At 43.1% G+C, this 23643-nt stretch overlaps 1 protein-coding gene across 1 annotated transcript in view; it reads left to right on the top strand.

Annotated features, from left to right (window-relative positions):
• SH2B2 (SH2B adaptor protein 2) overlaps positions 1-23643 on the top strand; it is a 45298-nt gene that overhangs the window by 5596 nt on the left and 16059 nt on the right. The window contains exons 2-3 of the mRNA XM_070945782.1: positions 1448-2321; positions 19456-19557. Coding sequence (XP_070801883.1) covers positions 1448-2321; positions 19456-19557 — 976 coding nt within the window. The remainder of the gene's footprint in view (positions 1-1447; positions 2322-19455; positions 19558-23643) is intronic.

Here is a 23643-nt window from a genome sequence, read left to right as displayed (position 1 = left end):
TTCATGCTTCCCTCCCCCCGCCCCCCAAAAGTTGGGAGTAGTATTTTTAATATCTGTAAGTCTGTGTAACTGTTTACCTATTACCTTTCATTTCCTATGATAATTTGGGCAATTGAGTACAAGACTTTGTGGTTAGGATTTAGCAGTGTGATCTTGGCAGACATAAGATTGCAACGTTAAAGTGCGGTTTGCAGACTCTACATCTCCAAAATATATGAGCAGTGAGATACATGTCCCCATCTATTTCCTTTGGTTAGTGTTAATTTTGCACTTTATGAATAAACTGAGAAGCTAAGATTTTCAAGCCCAGTATCATTTTAAAAATTGAGAGAGAATGGGGGTGTTTGGCAGTGTAATGGATCTTAGATGTTATGAAGGCTATTTTAATTTTTTTCTGAATTTATTGAGAGGTTTAATGGCTACTACGGTTAGGACTGCTGTTTCTCCTCCAGGCCCCACCACCTCTTCTGAAATAGCCCAGTACAAGCAAATCAAGTTATTGTTTTACAGGTAATCCTTGATTTACAACCATAATTGAGCCCGAAATTTCCGTTGCTAAGCAAGACAGTTAAATGAGTTTTGTCCCATTTTATGATCTTTTTTGTTGCAGTTGTTAAGCAAATCATTGTTGCTATTAAGGGTATTATACAATCATTAAGCGAATCTGGGTTCCCCCATTGACTTTGCTTGTCGGAAGCCAGCTGGGAAGGTTACAAATGGTGATTACCGATCCCTGGGATAGTGCAACCGACATAAATACTGCCAGTTGCCAAGCACCCAAATTTTAATCATGTGACCGTGAGGATGCTGCAATAGTCATAAGTGTGAAAACCAGTCATAATCAGGGGTGGGCTGCTGGGGGTTTGCAGGGGTTTGGGAGAACCTCTAGCTAAGATTCTGTGCAGTTCAGAGAACTCCCAAATCCCACTCCTGGCTGGCCCCGCCCATCCCGTCCTTCCTAGGAATCCCCACGCTGCCCATTTTGGATGCAGGTAAGTGCAGGGTGTGCACGGAGGCTCAAGGAGGGCGAAAAACAGGCCTACCAGAAGTTCGGGAAGGCTGGAAACGGACCTGTTTCCAGCCTTCAGAAGGCCTCCGGAGCCTGTTTTCGACCTCCCATAGGCGCGAAGAAAGCCTCTAGAGCCCAGGAAGGGCAAAAACGCCCCCCTGCCATGGTGCAGGAGGCCGACTAGGCCACGACCACCATGGCCACGCCCACCCAGCAACTGGATAAAGAACCCCTTGCTAAACTTTTTGAAGCCCATCCCTGGTCATAAGTCACTTTTTTCAGTGCTGTTTTAACTCTGAACGGTCACTAACTGAGTGGTGGTAAGTCAAGGACTACCTGTATTTGAGAACAGGTGGGTGGTTAGAGCTTGTTCATCTCTCTCTCTCTCTCTCACACACACACACACACACTCACTCACCGTCTTCCTCTTGGTTATAGGTGGAATGGAACAGTCATGAATGGCGATGCTTTTTGTCAAGAACCTCCCTCCCAGCTTCCTGACTGGCGGGAATTCTGTGAGCTCCATGCCCAGGCTGCTGCAGTGGACTTTGCTCAGAAGTTCTGCCAGTTCCTGAAGGAAAATCCTCACTACGACACTCCTGGAGCCGAGACTTCCTTCTCTCATCATTTTGCAGCAAATTTCTTGGACATCTTCAGCCTGGAGGTCAACAGGGTGTTTGTGTCCAATTCTCCTACGAAGTATAACATTGTCCCGTTTGTGGGCCTTCAGAACTGCCACATGCCTTATGGACGGGATCTCTTGCCAAGAAAAGAGCAGACTTCCGTGGAGTCTCTAGACAGCATGGACCACACACTCACCTCCAGCAGGTACTTGAGCCAAACCCAACAGGCTCAGGCAAGAAAAGTCTCCTCATACGGCCAGTCCCGAAGCTCCGAAGATGTCTCTGTCCACAGTTCTTCCAAGACAAAATTCAAGAAAGGTTTTTCTCTGAGGAACATGAGCTTGTGCGTGGTGGACGGCATGAAGGAGATGTGGCATCGGCGGTCTTCTCCTGAGCCAGGTGCAGAATCCATGCAGAGCAAACAGTCTGAGAGGGAACACTGTCCTCCTGTTAGCAAAGAACATAGCGATTCCAGAGAGAAATGGACCCACAAACTCTGGCTTTCCAAGGGCCAATCTTCTAAAGTGGATTTAGTGGACATTCAGAGAGAGGGAACCCTTCGCTACATGGTTGCCGACGACACAAACTGTGTGGGTACCTCTCAGTGGCAAAAATGCCGTTTGCTGCTAAGGAAAGCAGTAAAGATGGAAGGGGAAAGGTTCCTTCTCGAGTTCTATGTTCCTCCTAAGGTAACAGTCTTCATTACTGAAGTTTTTGCGTGTAGTTTTTCCAGGTAATTCAGCTGGTAGTCATATAGGTAATTTTCCAGGTAATTCAGCTGGTAGCCATACAGAAGCCTGCAGATTAAAATGTGCAGAAACAGTGGAGAATCAAACACTCCTTCATGTGGTCAGCTTCTATTTACAAGTGAAATTCAGGAGTTCCTTATATGCAGTACAGGTACTCCTTGACTTACAACAGTTAAATTAGTTACAACGGCACTGAAAAAAGTGAGTTATGACCATTTTTCACACTTATGACCGTTACAGCATCGGTCACATGATTTACATTCAGATGCTTGGCAACTGACTCACATTTCTGATGGTTGCAGTGTCCCGGGAATCGTGGGATCCCTTTTTGTGACCTTCTGACAAGTCAATGGGGAAGCTACATTCACTTAACAACCGTGTTACTAATTTAATAACTGCAGTGATTCACTTAACAATTGTGCCAAGAAAAATCGTAAAATGGGGCAAAAACAAATTTCTCACTTAACAACATTCATTTGGGCTCAATTGTAGTCGTAAGTTGAGGACTACCTGTATTTGCAGGAATATAAAACATTCCGCATTTGTGGGACTTGTGCGTACCTAAATGGGGAACTAATTGATGGCAAAGGATCTCACGTTTTGGTTATACAGATGTGACTTGTACTGTTACATGACATTTATGACCATAGAGAAACTGGCTCAACAACTGTGGGACATGTTCTGAATCACTTGTCACTTTGGATAACTTTTCAAAAGTATCCCGACATCCAAAATGCCCCTGCGACCTAATATAAGTAGTCCTTGACTTACAACCATAACCGAGCCCAAATGTTCCACTGCTAAGCAAGACAGTTAAGTCAGTTTTGCCCCATTTTATGACCTTTCTTGTACAGTTGTTAAGTGAATCACTGCAGTAATTCATTTTACTAAGTAATTCAACTTAGTAATGTGAATCTTTAAACTAAGTTGTACAGTGAATCTGGCTTCTCCATTGGCTTTGCTTGTCAGAAGGTTGCAAAAGATGATCCCATGACCCTGGAATACTGCAACCATCATAAATATGAGCCAGTTGCTAAATATCCTAATTGTGATCACGTGACCATGGAGATGCTGCAACAGTCGCCAGTGTGAAAACCAATCATAAGTCAAATGTCTATGGAGCTTCTCAGTCATCCAGGTCATGGTTGTCCCAAAGGTGCTTTTTCAAGAGGCAAAGACGTTTCGCTTCTCATCCAAGAACCTTCTTCAGAGTGGAAGAAGCTTCTTAGATGAAAAGCGAAATGTCTTCAAAGAAAAACAAGAAAGTCCAGTTGCCACTTGAAGAAGCACCTTCCGGACAATCATAAATCACTTTTTTCATAGCTGTTGTTATGTCAACCTATCATTAAACAAATGGTGGTAAATTGAGCACTATCTGTATAAAAGTAGCTAAGTACGAATGACAAAATAAAGAGTTGTAGTGTAATATTAACATGTGGGCAATCTTTGCTACTTGTTTTTTCGTCCATCCACACTTTAAAAAAAAAATAGATTGTGGGGAAATATTTTGCTATTTCCATGTTTAAAATTAAGTAGGTCCTGATGTATGTGGGTCAGATGATATGGTAGCTTCTCCCATTTCAGTAACTCTATATCTTGTATCTCCATCTGAGCGCTCTTAATTGGGTTGTTCATTATTTCAGCACCTGTAAGATTCTTGGATGACTTGACTATTCTGGAATAGATAATGCCAACGTTTGGTTTTTTGGAGCCCCATATAGTCTTGGCAACTTCCAGTTTGTTGTCCATGAAATTAGCAAGCACTGTATCAGATGCTTCCTTCTCAAGCTGCTTTGGCGTGCAGGTCTTCCAGATGTCAGTGTTCAAAAATAGTGCAGAGTGCAACCTGAGAGGTCTTGAGCTTCATGAGATGATTAATGTTGATTTTTTCTTTATGTTTTGTGAGCCATATGGATACTTTGTGCAGATCCCGGATGATTGCTGAATACTTCTTTCATTACAAAATGGAGGGGTGGTTATTTTTCCCCCTCAGTTTCTCTGTAGCAGATCTGAATCTGCTTTATTCTCATTTTTCACCACAGTTATACAGGTCGTCCTCAACTTAACAACCACAATTGAGGCCAAAATTTCTGTTGTTAGGTGAGACATTTGTTAAGTGAGTTTTGCTCCATTTTACAAGCTTGCTTGCCACAGTTGTTAAGTGAATCACTGCAATTGTTAAGTTAGTAACAGTAACAGAGTTGGAAGGGACCTTGGAGGTCATCTAGTCCAACCCCCAGCTCACGCAGGAAACCTATATATGGGATTCGAACCACCAACCTTTCTGATCGGCAAGCTCAGCGTCTTAGCCTCTAAGCCATTTAGGGAGCCACAACAATAGTTGTTAAGTGACCCTGTCTTCCCCATTGACTTTGCTTGTGAGAAGGTCGCAAAAGGGGATCGCATGACCTTGGGACACAGCAACGGTCATAAACACGAACCAATTGCCAAGCGTCTGAATTTTGATCACATGACCATAGGGATGCTGCAAAGGTCATAACTGAAAAAACGGTCATGTTACATTTTTCAGTGCCATTGTAACTTTGAATGGTCACTAAACGAACTGTTGTAAGTCAAGGACTACCTATATATAGCTTTTTTAAAAATATATGGCTCAGATAGGATAGGCCCCTTTATTAGCAATTTAATGTTGAATCCGAATCTTAAATTGGTTGATCAGGCTAGCTTTTTCCAGGAAAGCATAGAGACTTCCACTAGACAAGCCTTCTCCATCCAGGTACTTTCCAGACAACCTCTGGAATTTGATCATGCATTTGATCATACTTGTCAGAAATTCTGTGACTGTAGTACTAATCCATCTGGAGGTCATCAGGTTGGAAAAGATTAAACAGTCTGCTATCTGTTGGCAGAAAAGATGACTGTAGCTCTCTAGAGCAAAATGAAATGAAGCAAAGCAAATTCCTAAGTTGCAAGCAAAATTGTTCCAGCAGCTCCTTACAGTGGCATAGAAGGAGGAAAGGGGACTAAGAGAATATACAAGCTTAGGGCTCCCCTTGAATCATCCCTATGATGATCAAATAATCGTTTATTACTTTCAAATACATCTTCCTTGTATCTATGTAATTATATATACTGAATCAGATTACAGATCCATCAAGCACAATATTGAGTAGCTGCTCTCCAGACTATTTCTGGCAAAAGTGAATTAGAAACATTGCAGATCTAAATAATTTCCATTGGCACATCTAGTGGAGGCCACCTGGGATCTTCTGCATGTAAAGAAACCCCTGGACTTTCCCACTTGTTATGACAACCTGAGATACCGTATTTGTGAATAATAATATCTGTTGCAATACTTGTAGCTCTCCATAGTATAAGGCAAAAGTTTTGTTAAGCTTTGCTACTTGAAATTCTTATGGTAGAAGCATTATCGTATTTTTCAGACTATTAAGACATACCTAGATTTAGAGGAGGAAAACAAGGGGGAAAAAGTTTTTGGCCTCCGCACATCCCGTTTTCACCCTCTCCAGCCCCCAGAAGCACTTTGCCTCCCGAACCCTCTGCGCATCCTGTTTTTGCCAAAAATGCACCCGTTTTTGGCCTGCAGAGTGCTTCTAGGAGCCGGGGAGAGTGAAAACAGGATGCATGGAGGGTTCAGGAGGCCAAAAATGGGTCAGTTTTAGGCAAAAATTGGATGTGTGTAGCACTGCAGAATGCTTCTGGGGGCCGGGGAAGGCGAAAACGCGACGTGCTGAGGGTTTGGGAGGCCAAAGGTGGGCCATTTTTGGTGAAAACAGGCCCGTTTTTTGCAAAAATGGGATGTGCGGAGCACTGCAGAGTGCTTCTGGAGGCTGGGGAGGGCGAAAACATGACGCGCAGAGGGTTCGGGAGGCCAAAACGGGTCCGTATTCGGTCTATAAGACGCACCAAAATTTTCACCCACTTTTGCGGGTGGGGGAAGTGCATCTTATACTCTGAAAAATATGATAAATTTGGAACTCTGAATGTGCAAAGCAAGTGCTCTGTGGAATATGGTTCATCATGCAGTGCTCAAACCATTAGAAACTGGCATATAAAAAACAATCATAATCTTCCCATTTCCAAGATTTACCCGTGTGATTGATTGATTTATATCCTGCCTTTAATATTTTTATAAATAACTCAAGGCAGTGGACATATAATATTCCTTCTGTTTTCCCCACAACAACAACCCTGTGAATTGGGTTCGGTTGCAGGAGAGTGACTGACCAAAATCCCCCAGTCAGCTTTCATGCCAAAGGCAGGATTAGAATTCACAGTTTCCTAGTTTTTAGTCTGGTGCCTTAACCACTAGACTTAACTGGTGCACAATGGTACTTCTGTTGAATTCTTTCCTAATTTATTTTTTGCATTCCTTTGTAGTACTTGTTTACTACATTTGAATTTGTTATGGCTGCCCCCTCCAATTTACTCTGGGCAGCTTACAAAATCATAATACACCATTTAAGCGGCTAAAAGCATAAAAAATAAAAACATAATGTGTCAGCCCGGACCACAAACAGCCTTAACAATAAAAAATATCACAGGGGGCCCTCATTAATTGCAGACTTCAGAACCGAGCCAGGTTTGAAGTGTTTTCTGGAACTCCAGAAAAGTGGGCACCATCTATATCTCCGGGGAAGGGGAGATAATCTTCCAGAAGGCAAGTCCAGAGTGACAGAAAATGCATGCTCTTTGGTTCCATAGAATGTCAGACTTTAATTGAGGGACCTGGCATGTGCTCACTCTGCCCAGATGTACTAAGTGGGCAGAAACAATGATCTCTCAGATAACCAAGGAATGCCAGGAAGAGCTTTATAGGTAACAACTAGCACTTTGAACTGCACCCAGAAGTTAACTGGCAGCCAATGCAGCTTGCATAACTTGTGGTGCCAAATAACCATAGTGTGAAGTGCCTGTTACTTCTCATGCTGCTGCATTTTGAGCCAGCTGCAGCTTCTGGATGGTCTTCAGGGGCATCCCCATATACAGCAAATTGCAATAGTTCGATTGTGAGATGTCCAGTGCATGAGTGATTGTATTCTTGCATAGCAATATTTCTATGTATATACTCATCCCCTCTTAATTGATTGTTTCTCTTTAAAGATTTGGGAAATGATTGATGAAGTACTTTGTTTATTCTCTACTGTTCAGTTTGTGACATCTTCTCCCACATTTATTCTCTTTTATATGCCATATAAGGCAACTTTTCCCTTCCTCCAGAGTATTTGCTCTGAGGCTTGGAAAAAATAAAGTATACTCTAGCAATATAAGTTGATACTAAACAAATTGGGATTCAAGGTTCCTGGGAACCTTAAGCTATTAAAGAAAATAATGAATTAAAATACTGCCATTCTCTTTTTGTCTGATATATTTTTGTTAAACTTTAAAAAATATATGTATATAAAAAGTAGAAGGGAAACCCTCTTCCCCCCAAAAAGAAAAAAGTCAGATAAATAAGCAAGAGATTTATAAGCATGATAAAATTACAATTTTTCAATGCATAGAGGAAGGTAACTGAGTACACCATATATCATTTAAAAACCTGTTAACTAATTACTGAGCTCCACATAAAATAGAAATGAAGGAGCCATGGAGAACAAGTATGAATCAGAATGTCAACCAAAATGAGATTATGATCCGCAATAAAGCCCATCCAATATTTGAAACAGGCGAGGCTAACTTAAACTAATATAGGAATGTAGTAATGGAATGGATGATGGACAATAAACTAAAGCTGAATCCCAGTACAGATAGTCTGTGACTTATGATCCCAAAATTTCTGTTACTAAGTGAGATAATTGTTAAATGAATTTTACCCCATTTTACAATCTTTCTTGCTGCAGTTGTTAAATGAATCACTGCAATTGTTAAATTTAGTCGCAGTGGCGCAATGGTTAGAGTGCAGTACTGCAGGCTACTTTTGCTGATTGCGGCTGCCTGCAATTTGGCAGTTCAAATCTCACCAGGCTCAATGTTGACTCAGCCTTCCATCCTTCTGAGGTGGGTAAAATGAGGACCCAAAATTGTTGGGGGCAGTATGCTGATTCTGTAAACCGCTTAGAGAGGGCTTTAAAGCACTGTAAAGCGGTATATAAGTCTAAGTGCTATTGCTATTGCTATAATTGTTAAGTGAATCTGGCTTCCCCATTGACTGCTTGTTAGAAGGTCACAAAAGGGGATCATATGACCCTGGGACACTGCAACCATCATAAATACATACCATTTTCCAGAACGCTGCTACTACACTCCAGCATTGGGAAAATCCTCTTATCTGACAGCAACTGAGAGAACTTTTTTTACTTATCTTCCACTCTGTGCTCTCTCCACACCCCCTTTTGCACCCGAATCCCCAGTCTTTCTCTCAGTTGCTGACACACTGGGAGGATTTTCTCTGTGCTCTGAGTGTTGCGTTAGGCCTTTTTGGTTATTTTTGATTAGCCCCCTTTTTTTTTATTTTTTTCTTCTCCCTTTTTTTCGGTTGAGTTAGTTTCTTTGCCTTCTGGAGTCAATCAGCTGATTGCCGGTTTCGTGCCCAGGGAACTGGGTCGTGCCGGCTTTAGCGCACCTGCGCTTGCTGCTGCCGGCTTCTGACCCTGCGGGGCGGAGCCGGTAAGGTATTGCTATCGCCGGGGAGATTGGGGCTGAGCGGATCGATCCCCGACTCCCGTGTGGAACAGCGAGCCGGAATTGAGGTATTGCAAGTGCGGCTACCGGCTCGCTGTGTTTCGTGGCATATTTCTACAGCGGCCGTCCCGTCAGGCTTCTGCGGGCGGCGCTGTGACTGGCGGCTTTTCGCTAAGGCCTCGATACAGCCGTAAGTGATCGCTGGGGAGGGTGTGGCGTGGCTGTCGGGGCTCGCTACCCTCCCGTCATACCTAAGCCGCCCTGTTTCCAGCTCTGATTGGCGTCCGCGTGTGAGCGGCGCCAAGGGGAAAGCGCTCCGCCATCCTTCTAAGCTCGGGCGGGCCGTCATTTTACAACTACGCCACCAACTTGCGGCCGCCATTTTGAAGCATTAGGGCGGCCCCCATTTTGAAATCTCCTCGTGGCAGCGCGGACCCTAATTAGAGGGCCGCAGCCTTACTCCGAGGGCTGGCTGGCTGAGCCTCTGTCCCGTGCTGGGCAGTGACTCGAAGAAGAGAAAAGAGGGGGGGGAGCGTGGCCAGTTTATCGCTCACCCCTTGGTTTGCAGCCTCTAGTGCATGGCTTTCCCTCTATCTGGGCAGAGACAGGGGTACCCTTGTGATTAGCGTGGCAGGAGTGCCAGCTCTGCTCGTTGGGGCATAGTGCATTGCCCAGGGCAGTAACCAGAATATTAATTCATCTGGTTTTAATCAATTAAGCAATCACTCAATTAATTATTCTCAGGCGGATATCTATTAATTACGCAATCAAAGCAGCCAGTCATTCAGTCAACCAATTAATCAATCAAACAAGCATTCATCCAATCAATTAATCAATTAATCAAGTAAACTGATTTTTGTCAATCAATCAATCATTATTTATTATTACATCTTCATCTGTCAATCAACTGTTTAAGAATTCTATTCTGCTTGGGGCATTCTCACCATGGCGGACTGCTCGTTCTCCTCAGACAGTGATCAGGAGGTCAGTCCTGTCAGATCTAAGTCCCGCAAGAAACAATCGGGCAAACGCTCTGCGTCTGGCGGTCACAAGTCCCGCCACTCTAAGACCTCCTCGGCCGCTGATAAGGATGCTCTCAGGCGTCATAAGGCTTTGGAGAAACGATGCGAGAAGGCCAAGCAGGCGTCAGCTTCTTTAGCCCGTGATGATGCGGGATCCGCCCAACAGTCTGTTCCTGTTCCTGGCCTCTCGGAGCGGAGAGCGGTCCAATCCGGTTCCTTGGCTTGGCAGAAGGGCGTGTCCCAGTCGATGCCTGATGTTTCCTCAGCGGGGTTGGAGGCCTTTCCGCCCCCTCGACGCCAACCTTCGGCCACTTTCACACCTACAGCAGCGGGACTCCGTGAGGTGGACAATCCTCCGCCTCCGTCTCAGTTCGACTTCCAGACGATGTTATCAACAGCATTGGCCTCTATTATGGCGGCCGGAGCGCAGACAGCGGCCCGGACATCGGCGGCGGGGACTTCAAGCACGTTGCCCTCTTCAAGCTCTCGCAGGGCTCGATCCCCCTCGCCTCGTGAGTCTGTTTTGTCTGAGGACTCGTGCCATGACGAGGAGGGCCCCGACGACCTCGAATTCTCTGAGGATGAAGGTCTGGTACCTGACACTCCAGCCTTCACGGGCTTGTTTCGTCCCTCACTATTTAAGTCCCTCCTTCACAAGGCGCGTTTGACTACTAATTTGGGTTCGGTGGGAGCACAACCACCGACAACCCTGTCTGAGACCGGTCCTCATGATGCCCTGTTTAAGCAAGTCAAGCAGGAGAAGGACTTTATTCCGTGTCCCCAACTGTTCGCGGATGTTCTGCAAGCGCCTAGGGCCCAACCAGGGTCGTCCACTGCTCCAAGCAATTTAGATAAGAAACTGTTCTGTGCGGCGCCCGAACTTGAAGCCATGTTGGATGTTCCCACAGTGGATGCGCCGGTGGCGTCTCTCACTTCGCATTCGATGGTCTCATCTGATCCGCCGGAGGGGCTCAAGTCGGAGGACAGGCGCACTGAATTGGCCTTTCGTAGGTCTCATCAAGCCGTGGCCTGGACTGTTAGAACTGCCACGGCTACTTCATTCTTCAATAGGGCCTCCTTGATCTGGTTGCGCCAACTTCAGGAGCGGCTCCCTCCAGAGGATACCCGCTTACGCCACGATATTAACAAGATTATTGCAGCCACAGAGTATTCGGCGGATGCCTCGTTGAACTCTGTCAAGTTTGCATCGCGGGCGTTAGCGACTTCTGTCACATCGCGACGCCTTTTCTGGCTACGGCCGTGGAAAGCTGATGTGAAAACCAAATGGAAGTTGGCGGCGGCCCCGTATAAAGCCCCGAACCTGTTTGGTACGGCATTGGAGCCGATTCTCGTGGAGGACAAAGACAAACGCAAAATTATGCCCTCGTCCTTTCGCAGACAAGACAGGCGTTACACCCCTTACACGCAACGTCAGCCATTTCGTTCCTACTCGGGGCAGGGAGGCCCCTCGACTTACCGGCAGTCGTTCCAGACTCCAGAACGCTTCTCTGACAGACAGCGTTTCAGAGAGCGTGGCAGGTCACAGTCCTCCTCCAAGCGCCCCTATCGTGGGTCCACTTCTAGGCCCTTCAGATGGGGCAAATGACTCACCGACTCCAGGGCCAGTGGGAGGACGTCTCCGGGCATTTCGTCATCGGTGGGCCCGGTCCACTCCGGACGAGTGGGTGCGTCGCACTATTTCGGAGGGCCTCGCTATCGAATTCACGGATCGGCCCCCACGACGGTTCATCCGGTGCCCAGTTCCACTGTCCACAGACTCCCGCAGCCTGATGGTGAAAGAGATAGCACACCTGCTGGAGATCCATGCGATAGAACCAGTTCCGTTGGACCAGCAGGGGACCGGCTTCTATTCGATACTGTTTTTGGTTCCCAAAAGTTCGGGAGGGGTCAGAGGCATTCTCAACCTCAAGGAGTTGAACCGGGCGGTACGTTACCGTCGTTTCAAGATGCATTCTCTTCGGTCCGAATGGCAGCTACTTCCCAGTCTATTTCAGGAGATTTGTCTTCGCTTCGGACGGCCTTTGGTGGACCTGTTCGCCAGTCCGACCAACGCCCAGCTTTCCCGGTTCATCACTCGGTATCCGACTCCTGCGGCAGAAGACACAAACGCTCTGCGGTGTCGTTGGCCAGCGGGTCTACTGTATGCCTTCCCGCCCGTCACACTGATTCAGCAGGTGGTTCGCAAGATGATGGCGGAGAAGGCGGAGATGTTACTGGTAGCTCCACATTGGCCCCGCAGACCGTGGTTCGCGGATCTGGTGGAGTTTTCGGTGATGGAACCGTGGGTGATTCCTCCACATCGGATCGTGCTGCGTCAGGGGGCCATTCGTCATCCCGAGCCCCAGTGGCTGCAGTTGGCCGTCTGGCATTTGAGCGTGTCATCTTGAAGAAAGGTCGTTTGCCGGATACGGTGATTGGTACGATTCAGTCGGCCCGTCGACCATCCACGACGAGGATCTACGAAGCCTCGTGGAGAGCCTTTTGCCATTGGTGTGCGACTGCTCATGTGGACCCTACATCTGCAACGGTTCAGGACGTCCTCATTTTTCTACAGGCGGGTTTGGAATGGGGTTTGTCTCCCGCAACTCTCAGGCGCCAGGTAGCGGCCCTGGCCACTGTGTTATCCTGTCCACCGTATACTTCCTTAGCTCATCACCCGTGGGTGAAGGGATTCCTTCATGGAGCTACGAACCTGAGACCGCCTACAGTTCATCGTTATCCCTCTTGGGATTTGTCTTTAGTTTTGCAGGCTCTCACTTTGTCTCCGTTTGAGCCGCTGGGTTCCACTTCACTGAAGTTTCTGTCGTTCAAAGTTGCTTTTCTCCTGGCGATCACATCGGCTAGGCGCATTTCTGAGCTTGCTGCTTTATCCGTCAGGAAAGACTTGTGCATTTTTCATGCTAATACTGTGGTCCTGCGGATGGATCCTGCGTTCTTGCCCAAAGTTAATTCGTGGTTTCACCGGGCGCAGGAATTGGTGCTTCCGGATTTCTGTCCGTCGCCAAGACATCATCGAGAGGTTCTTTGGCACACTCTGGATGTGCGCAGGGCGTTGAGACGTTATATGCGTAGGACGGCCGAGTTTCAGAAGACGGAAGCCCTGTTTGTTTCGTTCCATCCTGCATCCATGGGTCAGAAAGTGTCGTCGACCACGATTGGTCGTTGGATTAAGGCCTGTATTGCTGCTGCTTATGAGAATCAGCGTCGTCCTGTTCCTGGGAACATTTTGCCTCATTCTACGCGGAGTGCGGCTACTTCAGCAGCCTGGGCTACCCAGGCTTCTGTGTTGGACATCTGTAGGGCGGCTACTTGGACTTCTTTGTCGCCTTTCATAAGACATTACCGGATTGATGCCTATGCTTCGGCTGAGGCGTCTTTTGGGCGACGAGTTTTGCAGGCAGTGGTGTCTGGGTCTTCTGAGTTGGATAGTGTTTTGCCCGGCCCTGAAAGTTAGGCTTGGGTATGTCCCAATGCTGGAGTGTAGTAGCAGCGTTCTGGAAAATGGACATTGACTTACCTGAATGTCCTTTTTCGGAACGCTGCGTATACACTCCATTTCCCTCCCCTTTCTTTGGTTGTTTGCTTGTGGTGGTTTTGTGTTAATAAAGTTTGTTGTTGTTCACCTGTGGTGTCTTCGTTCAAGACTGGGGATTCGGGTGCAAAAGGGGGCGTGGAGAGAGCACAGAGTGGAAGATAAGTAAAAAAAGTTCTCTCAGTTGCTGTCAGATAAGAGGATTTTCCCAATGCTGGAGTGTATACGCAGCGTTCTGAAAAAGGACATTCAGGTAAGTCAATGTCCAGTTGCCAAGCGTCTGAATTTTGATCACATGACTGTGGGGATGCTATAAGTGTAAAAAATGGACATAAGTCACTTTTTCAGTGCCATTTAACTTCAAACGGTCACTAAACAAACTGTCATAAGTCAAGGACTACCTGTAGTGCATGTGGATTGAGGAGCTGGAGGAATTGCCTGTTCTGAATGAGGCTGCATTGCTTTTAAAGAAACAGGCTCTTGGTGTGGGGGGTGCTTCAAGATCCATCATTGTTAGTGAGCGCTCAGATCACCTGTGGTCAGGAGCACTTACTTTCAAAGTAGGCTACAGTGCCTTTTTATGGATATGGTTAGTTTGGTCATTCCTGCATTGGTAACCTTAAGATCAAATTATTTAATGTACTGCTTTTGGGACCGCTCCAAAAAATATAACTGGTGCAGGAGGTTGTGGCTAAGTTGTTTTCTGGAGCATCTTACTCTACATGTATTGTTTGCTAAATATATATATATATCTGCACTTGTTGCCAATCTGTTAACAAGACAATTTAATGATGTGGGTCTAGTATATTTAAACAATTAGGAATCACATTCTTTTTAAAAAGCCTTGGATTAAATCGGCCTCATAGGCACCTAGGACCTTCCCAGGGTGCCCTGATGCCAGAACTACAAATGACTATTTAGTGAAACGTAGAGAGGTCTGCTTTGTGGTAGATCCCAGTCTGAGCAGCAGCTTTCGCTCTGCGGTATACCAAACCTCAACACTGACTTCATTAAAGTGTACTTTAAAAACCTGCCTTTTTAGGTTAGCCTTTCCCAGCTTCCTCCTAAAACTTGCATGAAAATAAGAGTAAATTTCATTGGCTTTACCTTCTCATTGTTTTTTATATGCTGTTTTTGTGATTACTGTGAACTCTTTTGGATTTTCTGTACGTATGTACAAATACTTCCAATAACTGAAAAAAAAGCATCTTGGAAGGAAAACCTGGCTTGGTAGCATCCTCAGCAGGACAATCCAATGCAGTATTTAGTATTGATTTCACTTATTATTAATTAATATTAATTCCGGGTAGTTGTTTATTTGCTATCCAGCTTGTCATTATGCTGTCACTTGTGTTTTATTGCTTATATTGAATTTTCTCTTTTGATGCTACTGTTGATCACCCTGGATTTGCGAATGGTGAAAAAGCAACACAGTCTATACCAGGGGTCTCCAAACTTGGCAACTTTAAGCCTGGAGGACTTCAACTCCCAGAAATCCCCAGCCAGCTTTGCTTTGCTGGCTGGGGAATTCTGGGAGTTGAAGTCCTCCAGGCTTAAAGTTGCTAAGGTTGGAGACCCCTGGTCTATACCGTTTCTTTCAGATATTGGGTTATCTTATGAACATTGCAAAGATTGGTGGCAATGTTTGAATGAACGTGCCATTTTTTTCTAGCCATATAATTTGGCTCATTTGAAGCATGGTTAGTATTTGAAATGATCAGATGAATGAATGTTGCAATAAAAACTTCAGTAAAAGGAATTCGTTAATATATACAGTAATCCCAGATATTTCTGGATTTCATTATATTGTCTTTCCCTACCCACATTTGTTTGCTAAACAACTGGTGTTAATGGTTCTCCAAAATTGAAGAAAAAAATTAGAATTGCAATAAAAAAAAGAGGATGAGATGTTCAAACATCCTGGCCCCCTGAAACGTCTGCCCATGTTAAAATATTTTAAAAACTGGACAGTAGAGAAAGACCATCCTTGGAATAGCAGGATGCAGTACCTGCTGAAGTATTGTCTTCCTTCCTTCTCATTCTTGTTTTGATGTTATTATTATTGGGATAACTACACATCTTCCCTTCCAACGATCCATTGCAAAAGCCTTTAAACCTATAATCTGTTCCTGTAGTTTCAGCAAGGGTCTTATGCTGACACATTTAAAAGCATCTCTGCTCCACAGTTAATCTGCCTTAGAAATAAATATCTGTCACTGAAAACGGGGGATAATTTTTCTTTTTGAGTGCTCTCACAATGGTTGTATACTATGGCCCTTAAGTGGAAGGGTTGGGAATAGCTAGAGTTTTGGGAAGCTACACAAATTTTATTGCAAATAAACCACGTCTCAGATCACATTGTTGCTTTTTGCTTAGAAGCAAATGGACAAGTGTGAAACACAGAATGTTGCATGCAAGCAGTTTCCAAAGTCAAGGCCCTTGGAAGATCAAGAAAGGCTCATATTACCAGTTGGGCTTAGAATGAATGTTGAGTTACATAAGTGTTATAAGGGCAGCTGTCAAAGGGAAACAATAAATGTTGACCTGGTAGCATGACTTGATCGAAAGAATTTCCTGTGTCCTAGAGTTGTTTCTGTTCCTTTTCTGTCCTCAACTTGTCAACTGTGGGTGTAGAGGAAGAACCAACCCTACAACTGGAGGGTTTTGATGCCACTGAGCTGTGAAGTGTACTTCCTTTTTGGATTTGCAAGACTCTTGTTAGGCCAGCTGTCCAAGCAGCTGAATGTAAAACATACTGTTGGCCGTAAGCGGTTTGAGACTTGCAGCCTTGAGAGAGTGGATAGAAATGCTGCGCTCAACAATCTTACACGAGTGTCTTCTTCATGCTGTGGTGATCTCTGAAAATTGAGCCAAGGGGAATTTGCTAGTGTGAGCATACCGGACAAGAGTGCATGGAAAATCCCATTCAGGTGAACTCCTTTTATGGTGCCAAACAAGCAAGAGATCTTGTTTCCATTCCTCCCCTTCTGAGTCTTTCCTTACTCCCCAAGGAAGGGGAGTAAGTTGTAGTTGGAAAGAATGATTTCTTCAGGCAGATTTAGGATAATTTTTAATTTGGCCTAGAAAATAGGTCTGCATTGCCCACATTGCCCTGCATTTTCATAAATAGTAGAAAATTACAGAGTAAACATGAATAAAGATGTGATCAGTGTAGAAACAATTTAAAACCAGCAAGACAAGGGGAAGAAATTGCTTTGAAAATCAATAAAGGAGAATATTTGTAGCTCCTCTCTGAGCCTGGAAAAGGGGACAGCATTCACTAAACATTATTCTAGTTCAGTAATTTCCACTGATGATGTTACCTAGTTTGGGTAATGAAATGTCTGCAAGAAAATAATCAAGCTCAAGGTGCTTTGAAAATGTGTGATGAATATATAAGTCTCAGTGATCCCAGAAAGATTAGGAGGTCAATGCCATTTTTATTCTCTTCCAGAAAAAAATTTATTCTCTCCCAAGAAAGAATCCCAAAGCTGGGTAGATGACCAGGCAGGATCAAATGCATCAACAGTCTGGAGTCCCTATGTCATCATGCCCCACCGAAAGAAACCTACTATAAGTCAAGCGCCTCCTTGAAATGCATTGAGTTATCTGGCGCCAATTTGACTTGACCGTTAGTAGGTCAGATTCTTGTATATAGGTAGCATGGAATAAACTTGTAGTGTTTTTGAGCTCTATCCTGGCTCCTGATTTCTTGTGACTGATAGGCACCATCATAGAGGAGTTATTTCATCAAAAATTCTTTTCTAACAAGCAGAATCTTTTCTTCTGATGCACTATCCTTATCGTTGCCTTTTGGCTAGGAAGTTAATATAGTAGGTGTACTAAGTTTCCATTAGACTTAATTCACTGAAAACAGTTGGGAGGCAATAGTTCCTGTCTTTGCCTACTAAAGGGATATCATTACATTGCAGCTGGGCTCTGTGGTTGACACAATGTCAACTATAAAAATCATTCCCTCCCGCAAAAAAGTATGATGTGGGGAGCTTTTTCCTCTGGTAAGAAGGCAGGTTGTCCCTGTTTAAAACACAACATTATTGAGCCTTGATGGCGCAGCAGACTAAACCACCAGCTGCCTGCAATTACTGCAAGTTCAAATCTCACCAGGCTCAAGGTTGACTCAGCCTTCCATCCTTTCGAGGTAGGTAAAATGAGGACCCGGTTTGTGGGGGCAATAAGCTGACTTTGTATTAAAAAAAAGAACAGCGCTTGGGGTGGCTGAAAGCCCTACTAAGCAGGTATATACAAAAGTATGAAGGCTATTGCTTAACGCATTGTAAGCCGCCCTGAGTCTCCGGAAAAGGGTGGCATATAAATTGAACCAATAAATAAATAAATAAATAAATAAATAAATAAATAAATAAATAAATAAATAAATAAATAATAAACAAACAAACAAACAAACATCAAATTGTACTGATTGAATATATTTGAAGAAAAAGTACAGTAGCTCTCAAGGATTAAGACCTAGCACAGATTATATCAGTCTTTGAAGTAGATCAAGATAAGAAATCAACACCACAAGGAGTACTAGAACTCTATTTTATTGATTGTAGGCAATAACAACAGAATCTTGAAACCTGTTCATGTTTCCCCTCTCCTCTGTCTTATACGAAAGAGTATCAAAGAGGGACAATCTTGAATTCCTTTCTTGTGCTTTCTGTTTTCCCGGGTTAAATTCCTGTTTTCTTAGCAGCTGCCACATCTCCATACTTCTCTCCAGATTAAGATCTGATCCTACACATGTTTCTGGGAAATGGGATGTGTTGTATTCTTCCTTTGGGGAAATAGCATGAGGTATGATGTAGTGTACCCCATATTTCAATAAGAACAACATAGAAAAAAAATGCAACATTTTAGAAGTGTTCAGAGTTTCATATTCTTGCAACATGCTTGTACCAGTTCTGCCATAGTGGATTATGGAATTTCTCATTGAAGCTTAAAAGCACGAAAGGGTGGAAATTACTGAACTAGAATAACGTTTAGTGAATGCTGTCCCCTTTTCCTTAGGCTTTCACCTCTGCCCTAGTTAACTCATATGCTGATTTGACTTAACTGGCAATTTCCAGCATTAAGAAACATAATTGTTTTGGGCATGAGAACAGAAAAACAATTAAGTGAGCAATCATAACTGTTATAAACAATTATTAACGGTTACAAGTTACTGCTACTGTACTGAACAATATGGCAATATTGCTTCCTTTTAGACTGGATAAATATTTTGCGTTTATTTGAAACCCCTTGGTAAGCATCCCATTAAGAAAATCTCCCTATTTGCCAGAAGAAAAGAATTACTTGTGTCTTCTGAAGCTCTTTGGCTCCAATCTCTTCAACCTTTTGTGCCTTGGACTTGCAACCTACATTTCTTTTGTTTTAAAAAGTATATTATTCAAAGAGCTTGACATGGAATTCATTTATATGTATACTCGGGAAGTATACCATCTGAGCCAGTCACATTATTTATAACAGGCTTTTTTGTTTTTATAAAACCTTTTACTTTAGCTTTCTTTGACTTTTTCTTAGCTCGCCCTGGTTTAATTATTATTTTTAAAACAGAAATGGAAAGTAATTGCATTCTGTTTATCCACATCAAAATTCTTTTTATTTTTGAAAGGAGAAATGGATGCTAAAGCCATATTACAACACTGCAGAGATATGAAAATTAAATTTATTACCTTCTATTTCCCACTGGATACCATGTTTTTAATTAAAAGTATTTGGAATTACTGGAAGGCTCAAGGGAAGTGATAATGTTTGAATAATGGCACAGGCTAGTATAGCACCTGCATTCTTTTTAACTGCTTTGGGTATGGTTCAGAGCAATGTCATTAAATTTAAATTCTTTAAATCTTTTTCTATCTGTTTGGCCTTTCAGGCTTCCAAAGCAAAGGTCAGCATCCCTCTCTCGGCTATTATTGAAGTGCGCACAACTATGCCATTGGAGATGCCAGACAAGGATAACACCTTTGTGCTGAAGGTAAGACAGCATGACCTGAAATACATCCTGGATGGGTGTATTCCATGTATTCTAAATCAGGGGTCCCCAACCACTGAGCCATGGCCCACTACCGGGCCATGGGCTTTTCAGAATCAGGCTGTGAAAACGGTGGGTGAGTGTGATGTGCACGCAGCTCCACTTGCACATGCACCTCCATTTGTACAAGCGGTGGACACGCATGCCCACTGCTTGTGCAAATCGAGCTGTGCACTCGCCTGCCACTCACACAGAACCATCCCCTCTCCCCCCACTTTCCCTGCTGTCCGCAAAGCTAGAAAGTTTGGTGACCACGGTTCTAAATGACACATTCTACAAACTATTACTAAGAGCATCTTGCAGATTCTGGTTGATTTGGGTGTGGTGGGATTAAAATATATTTCTCTTCAGCCCTTCCCCAAAGAAAAAAATGCCTAAACTTCTCAGCCATAGGATTAGAAGAAACTCTGGGGTTTCTGGATTGTCTTTACTTTTTTGCACTTGCAGAGGATTACTGAATATATCAAAGTCCATAAGCTTCTATTTGGAAAAAAGTATAGATGGCCCCCAAATACAATGTATTCCGATGGTTTTTCCTATTTTCTGAACACTATTTTATTTTATTTTGGGGTTTGTTTTGTTTTGTTTTATTTTAGCCTATTTTCTCCTATTTCTATTCAGAGGAACTTGGAGCATCTTATCTTTGCAATAATTTCCAAGGCCCTTTGGGAAGGGGAAGTGCTATTGGTTGCATATGAAAAGAAAAGGAAATTTACATTTAATGCTTAGGATGATGTGGACTGTATCCACAAAAAAGCATAGGCTGTGATAAATTTGTTAATCTTAACCTGCCAGAAGACTCTTGGTTCTTATTACTAAAGGGCCCCCCTCTCTCATACACACACACACACACACACACACACACACACACACACAGAGAGAGAGAGGTTGTGAGCTTTATAGTAGAGAATAATCTCTACGTCTAGATCACAATAGTGCTTAATTTTCAAAACAGGAAATGCAGAGCTGTTTTCAAGCATTTGCCCAGCTCTTGCCCTTCCAGTTTATGTATTTTAATGAGCTTTCCTTTCTCCTTTTCATTAAAATTGCAGCATTGCCTTATAAGCCCCGAACTAACGGGACTGAAAGGATGCCCTGTGGCCTTGGCTGTTGCCGTGGCAACTGGCCTAGCTGCTGCCTGAGCAGTTTTCTGACAAATCAACAAACTTCCATCTAAGCTCCAGTTCCCAATTCAGGGAGAATAAAAGGGGCTTTTGTGAGGAGCAGGATCCTTGGTGTTTGCTTTGTCTTTAGAAATCTCTGGGCGCTGGATTTAATTTTGCTTTCTGTTTGGGAGCTTCTGAAAAAAACATGTTATGCTGTCTGTCTGAATTATCTGGCGTTCATAGAATAAAAGGCAGAGCCTTCCCCAAGCTAGTGCCCTCCAAATATGTTGGAATTATATTTTCCATAATTCCCAGTCCATGTTCCTTGCTGGTCAGGAATTGAGGGGGCTGTTGTTCCAACATATTTAGAGGGCATTAGGTTGGGAAAGGCTAATCTAGCAGAAAATGAAATTAGTATTATATTTTTATTTCATCTATCACATCTATCCATCCTAATTCATACCAGCCTATCTTTGGTGTCTGAAAAGTTAGTCTTTCCTCCTCTGCTCCTTTTATCAATTGATTTGAGTCTGCTAAAATTCAAAGTAAAACATAACATAATTTAAATAATTATTTGTGTTATTGTCATAAAATAGATGAGCGGAAGCCAGACTGGGCATGCAGGAAAAGGGGCATTGATTTCACTGTACATCCAGTTCCTGCACTGGTGATTTATTTGTTTTTAATTCTGCAGAGTTGTAAAGGACAAACAGCATCACTTAATTCAGCCCTCAGTAGTAAAATTAACATTGACACTGATCCAAGCAAACAGTTCTTCTGGAGCTGATGCATTAATTAACTTGAGGACTTCATTGCTATCGAATATGAAAATATTTTTCATATTTTTTGTTTTGTCCATGTTTACCGGAAGCTTATAAAATAGAAAGCAATGGATTAATTTAGTCACTATGAGAAGAAAGCTGAATGGACATGTTAATAGTTCCTAATTTCTCTCAGTTTTGGCCATTGTATCTGGCTGCAAAAATCTGAATGATCATTGCAAAGAGGTATCTAAAACTATAACCCATTCTTGCCATCTGTAGATTGTATTTTTTCAGCCTTTATCAAGTAACTATATATTAGCTATGCTGAAATCTCCAGGTTCAGTTGTAAATCTTCTCTAAGTGTCTGTAGAAGAGCACCCTGTCAAAAGAAAGTTAGCACTACATGTACTAACATACTTCTTTGCCTGCTAATTGTCTTTCTGTTTGCAAAGAATTTCTAGCATTAGGGAGCTTTCACAAGTGTTCTTTCATTTGCAATCCAGAATGGTACATGCTATTTTACCATCTCTTATGGCTCAGTATTTCTCAATCTCAGCCATTTTAAAATGTGTAGGCTTCACCTGAGTTGCTGAGGTTGAGAAATACTGTTCTGTTCAACAAGGTAGCAGGTAGTTGTTAAAGACAGCCCAGATTCAAATCCAATAAAGCTCATTGAATAAGTAACCTACCTCATAACTCAGCCCCCTCACAGTGTCATTCTGCAATGAACTTGGATAGTTGTATATTACTTTGAATAAAATCTGAATAGAAATGTAATTATCTTATTTTAGTGTAAAATAAAATTTATTTATTAAATTTTTATGCCACCATCTCCCCTATAAGGTGGCACTATATTTGAGCTAAAATTGGGTCAACCCAGCAAAACAATTGTTGTAACTCTTGAAAAGAGACTAAGAACTTCTGAACTGAAAACCAAAATTAGGGAACAGGTAGATGATTTTCTATCTATTTTCTGCATTTCTTTACTGTTACCCAATGATAGTCAGGAATCATTCAGCACACATTTTATAGTTCTTCTCTTATTGGGGTTCAGCTGGTAATAGATTTTATCCCAGACTAGATGGAAAGGAGGAGGTACTATATTAAAAATCTCTTTTGCTATAGGATCAAATGTTGGGAGCTAGGATTCTAGTTTTATACTATCTTTCTGCTGCTTGCTTAGCTACTCCAACTCTGTTGATGCCTTTAATACACACAAGTAACTATCTTATTTTCCACCAAGATGTCTGCACAATCCAACAGAAAGTCCCCTCACCCAAGCAGCTGTCAAATAGCAGAAATTCTGTAGCAGAATTTCCTGTTTGTTTGCACCTCCGTAAGGTCAGATTTTTCTATGAAAGGCTCCCACTTCATAATTAGACATAATTTGCTTTGCTTATTTGTAATTTAGAATTAGGTGTGAATTCAGTGACCTACTCCAAATCTTTGTGCAGCTGGGCTGTTGTGAGGAAATAGTGCGTTTTGCACTAAAAGTATCCAAAACAATAGCTCTCTGTAAGGTCAGCATGTTCATATCATCTCAAATGATCTAAGTGCCAGAGCTCACTGTAACAGCATTGCTAAAAAAGCATTAAGAGTTGTTAACCTAATCTTGCATAGCTTCTTCTCTGGTAATATTGAACTGCAAACTAGGGCATACAAAACTTTTGCCAGACCAATTCTTGAATACAGCTCATCTGTCTGGAACCCGCACTGCATATCGGACATTAATACAATTGAATGAGTCCAGAGATATTTCACAAGAAGAGTGCTCCACTCCTCTGCTCACAACAAAATACCTTATGCCACCAGACTCGAAATTTTGGGCTTAGACAACAGTCCGACCTAAGCATAATACATAAAATCATCTGCTACAATGTCCTACCAGCCAATGAATACTTCAGCTACAACCAAAACAATACAAGAGCACACAATAGATACAAACTCATGGTAAACCGATTCAAACTAGACTGCAGAAAATACGACTTCAGTAACAGAGTTGTCAACGCCTGGAATGCACTACCTGACTGTGGTTTCTTCCCCAAATCCCCAAAACTTTAACCTTAGACTGTCTACTGTAGACCTCACCCCATTCCTAAGAGGTATGTAAGGGGTGTGCATAAGCACACCAGCCTGCCTACCATCCCTGTCCTAATGTT

The sequence above is a fragment of the Pituophis catenifer genome, unplaced genomic scaffold (genome assembly GCF_029215685.1).
Source record: "Pituophis catenifer annectens isolate HBS135680 unplaced genomic scaffold, rPitCat1.0.hap2 SCAF_1, whole genome shotgun sequence".
Lineage (NCBI taxonomy): Eukaryota > Metazoa > Chordata > Lepidosauria > Squamata > Colubridae > Pituophis > Pituophis catenifer.
This window is presented reverse-complemented; position numbering and strand designations above follow the sequence as displayed.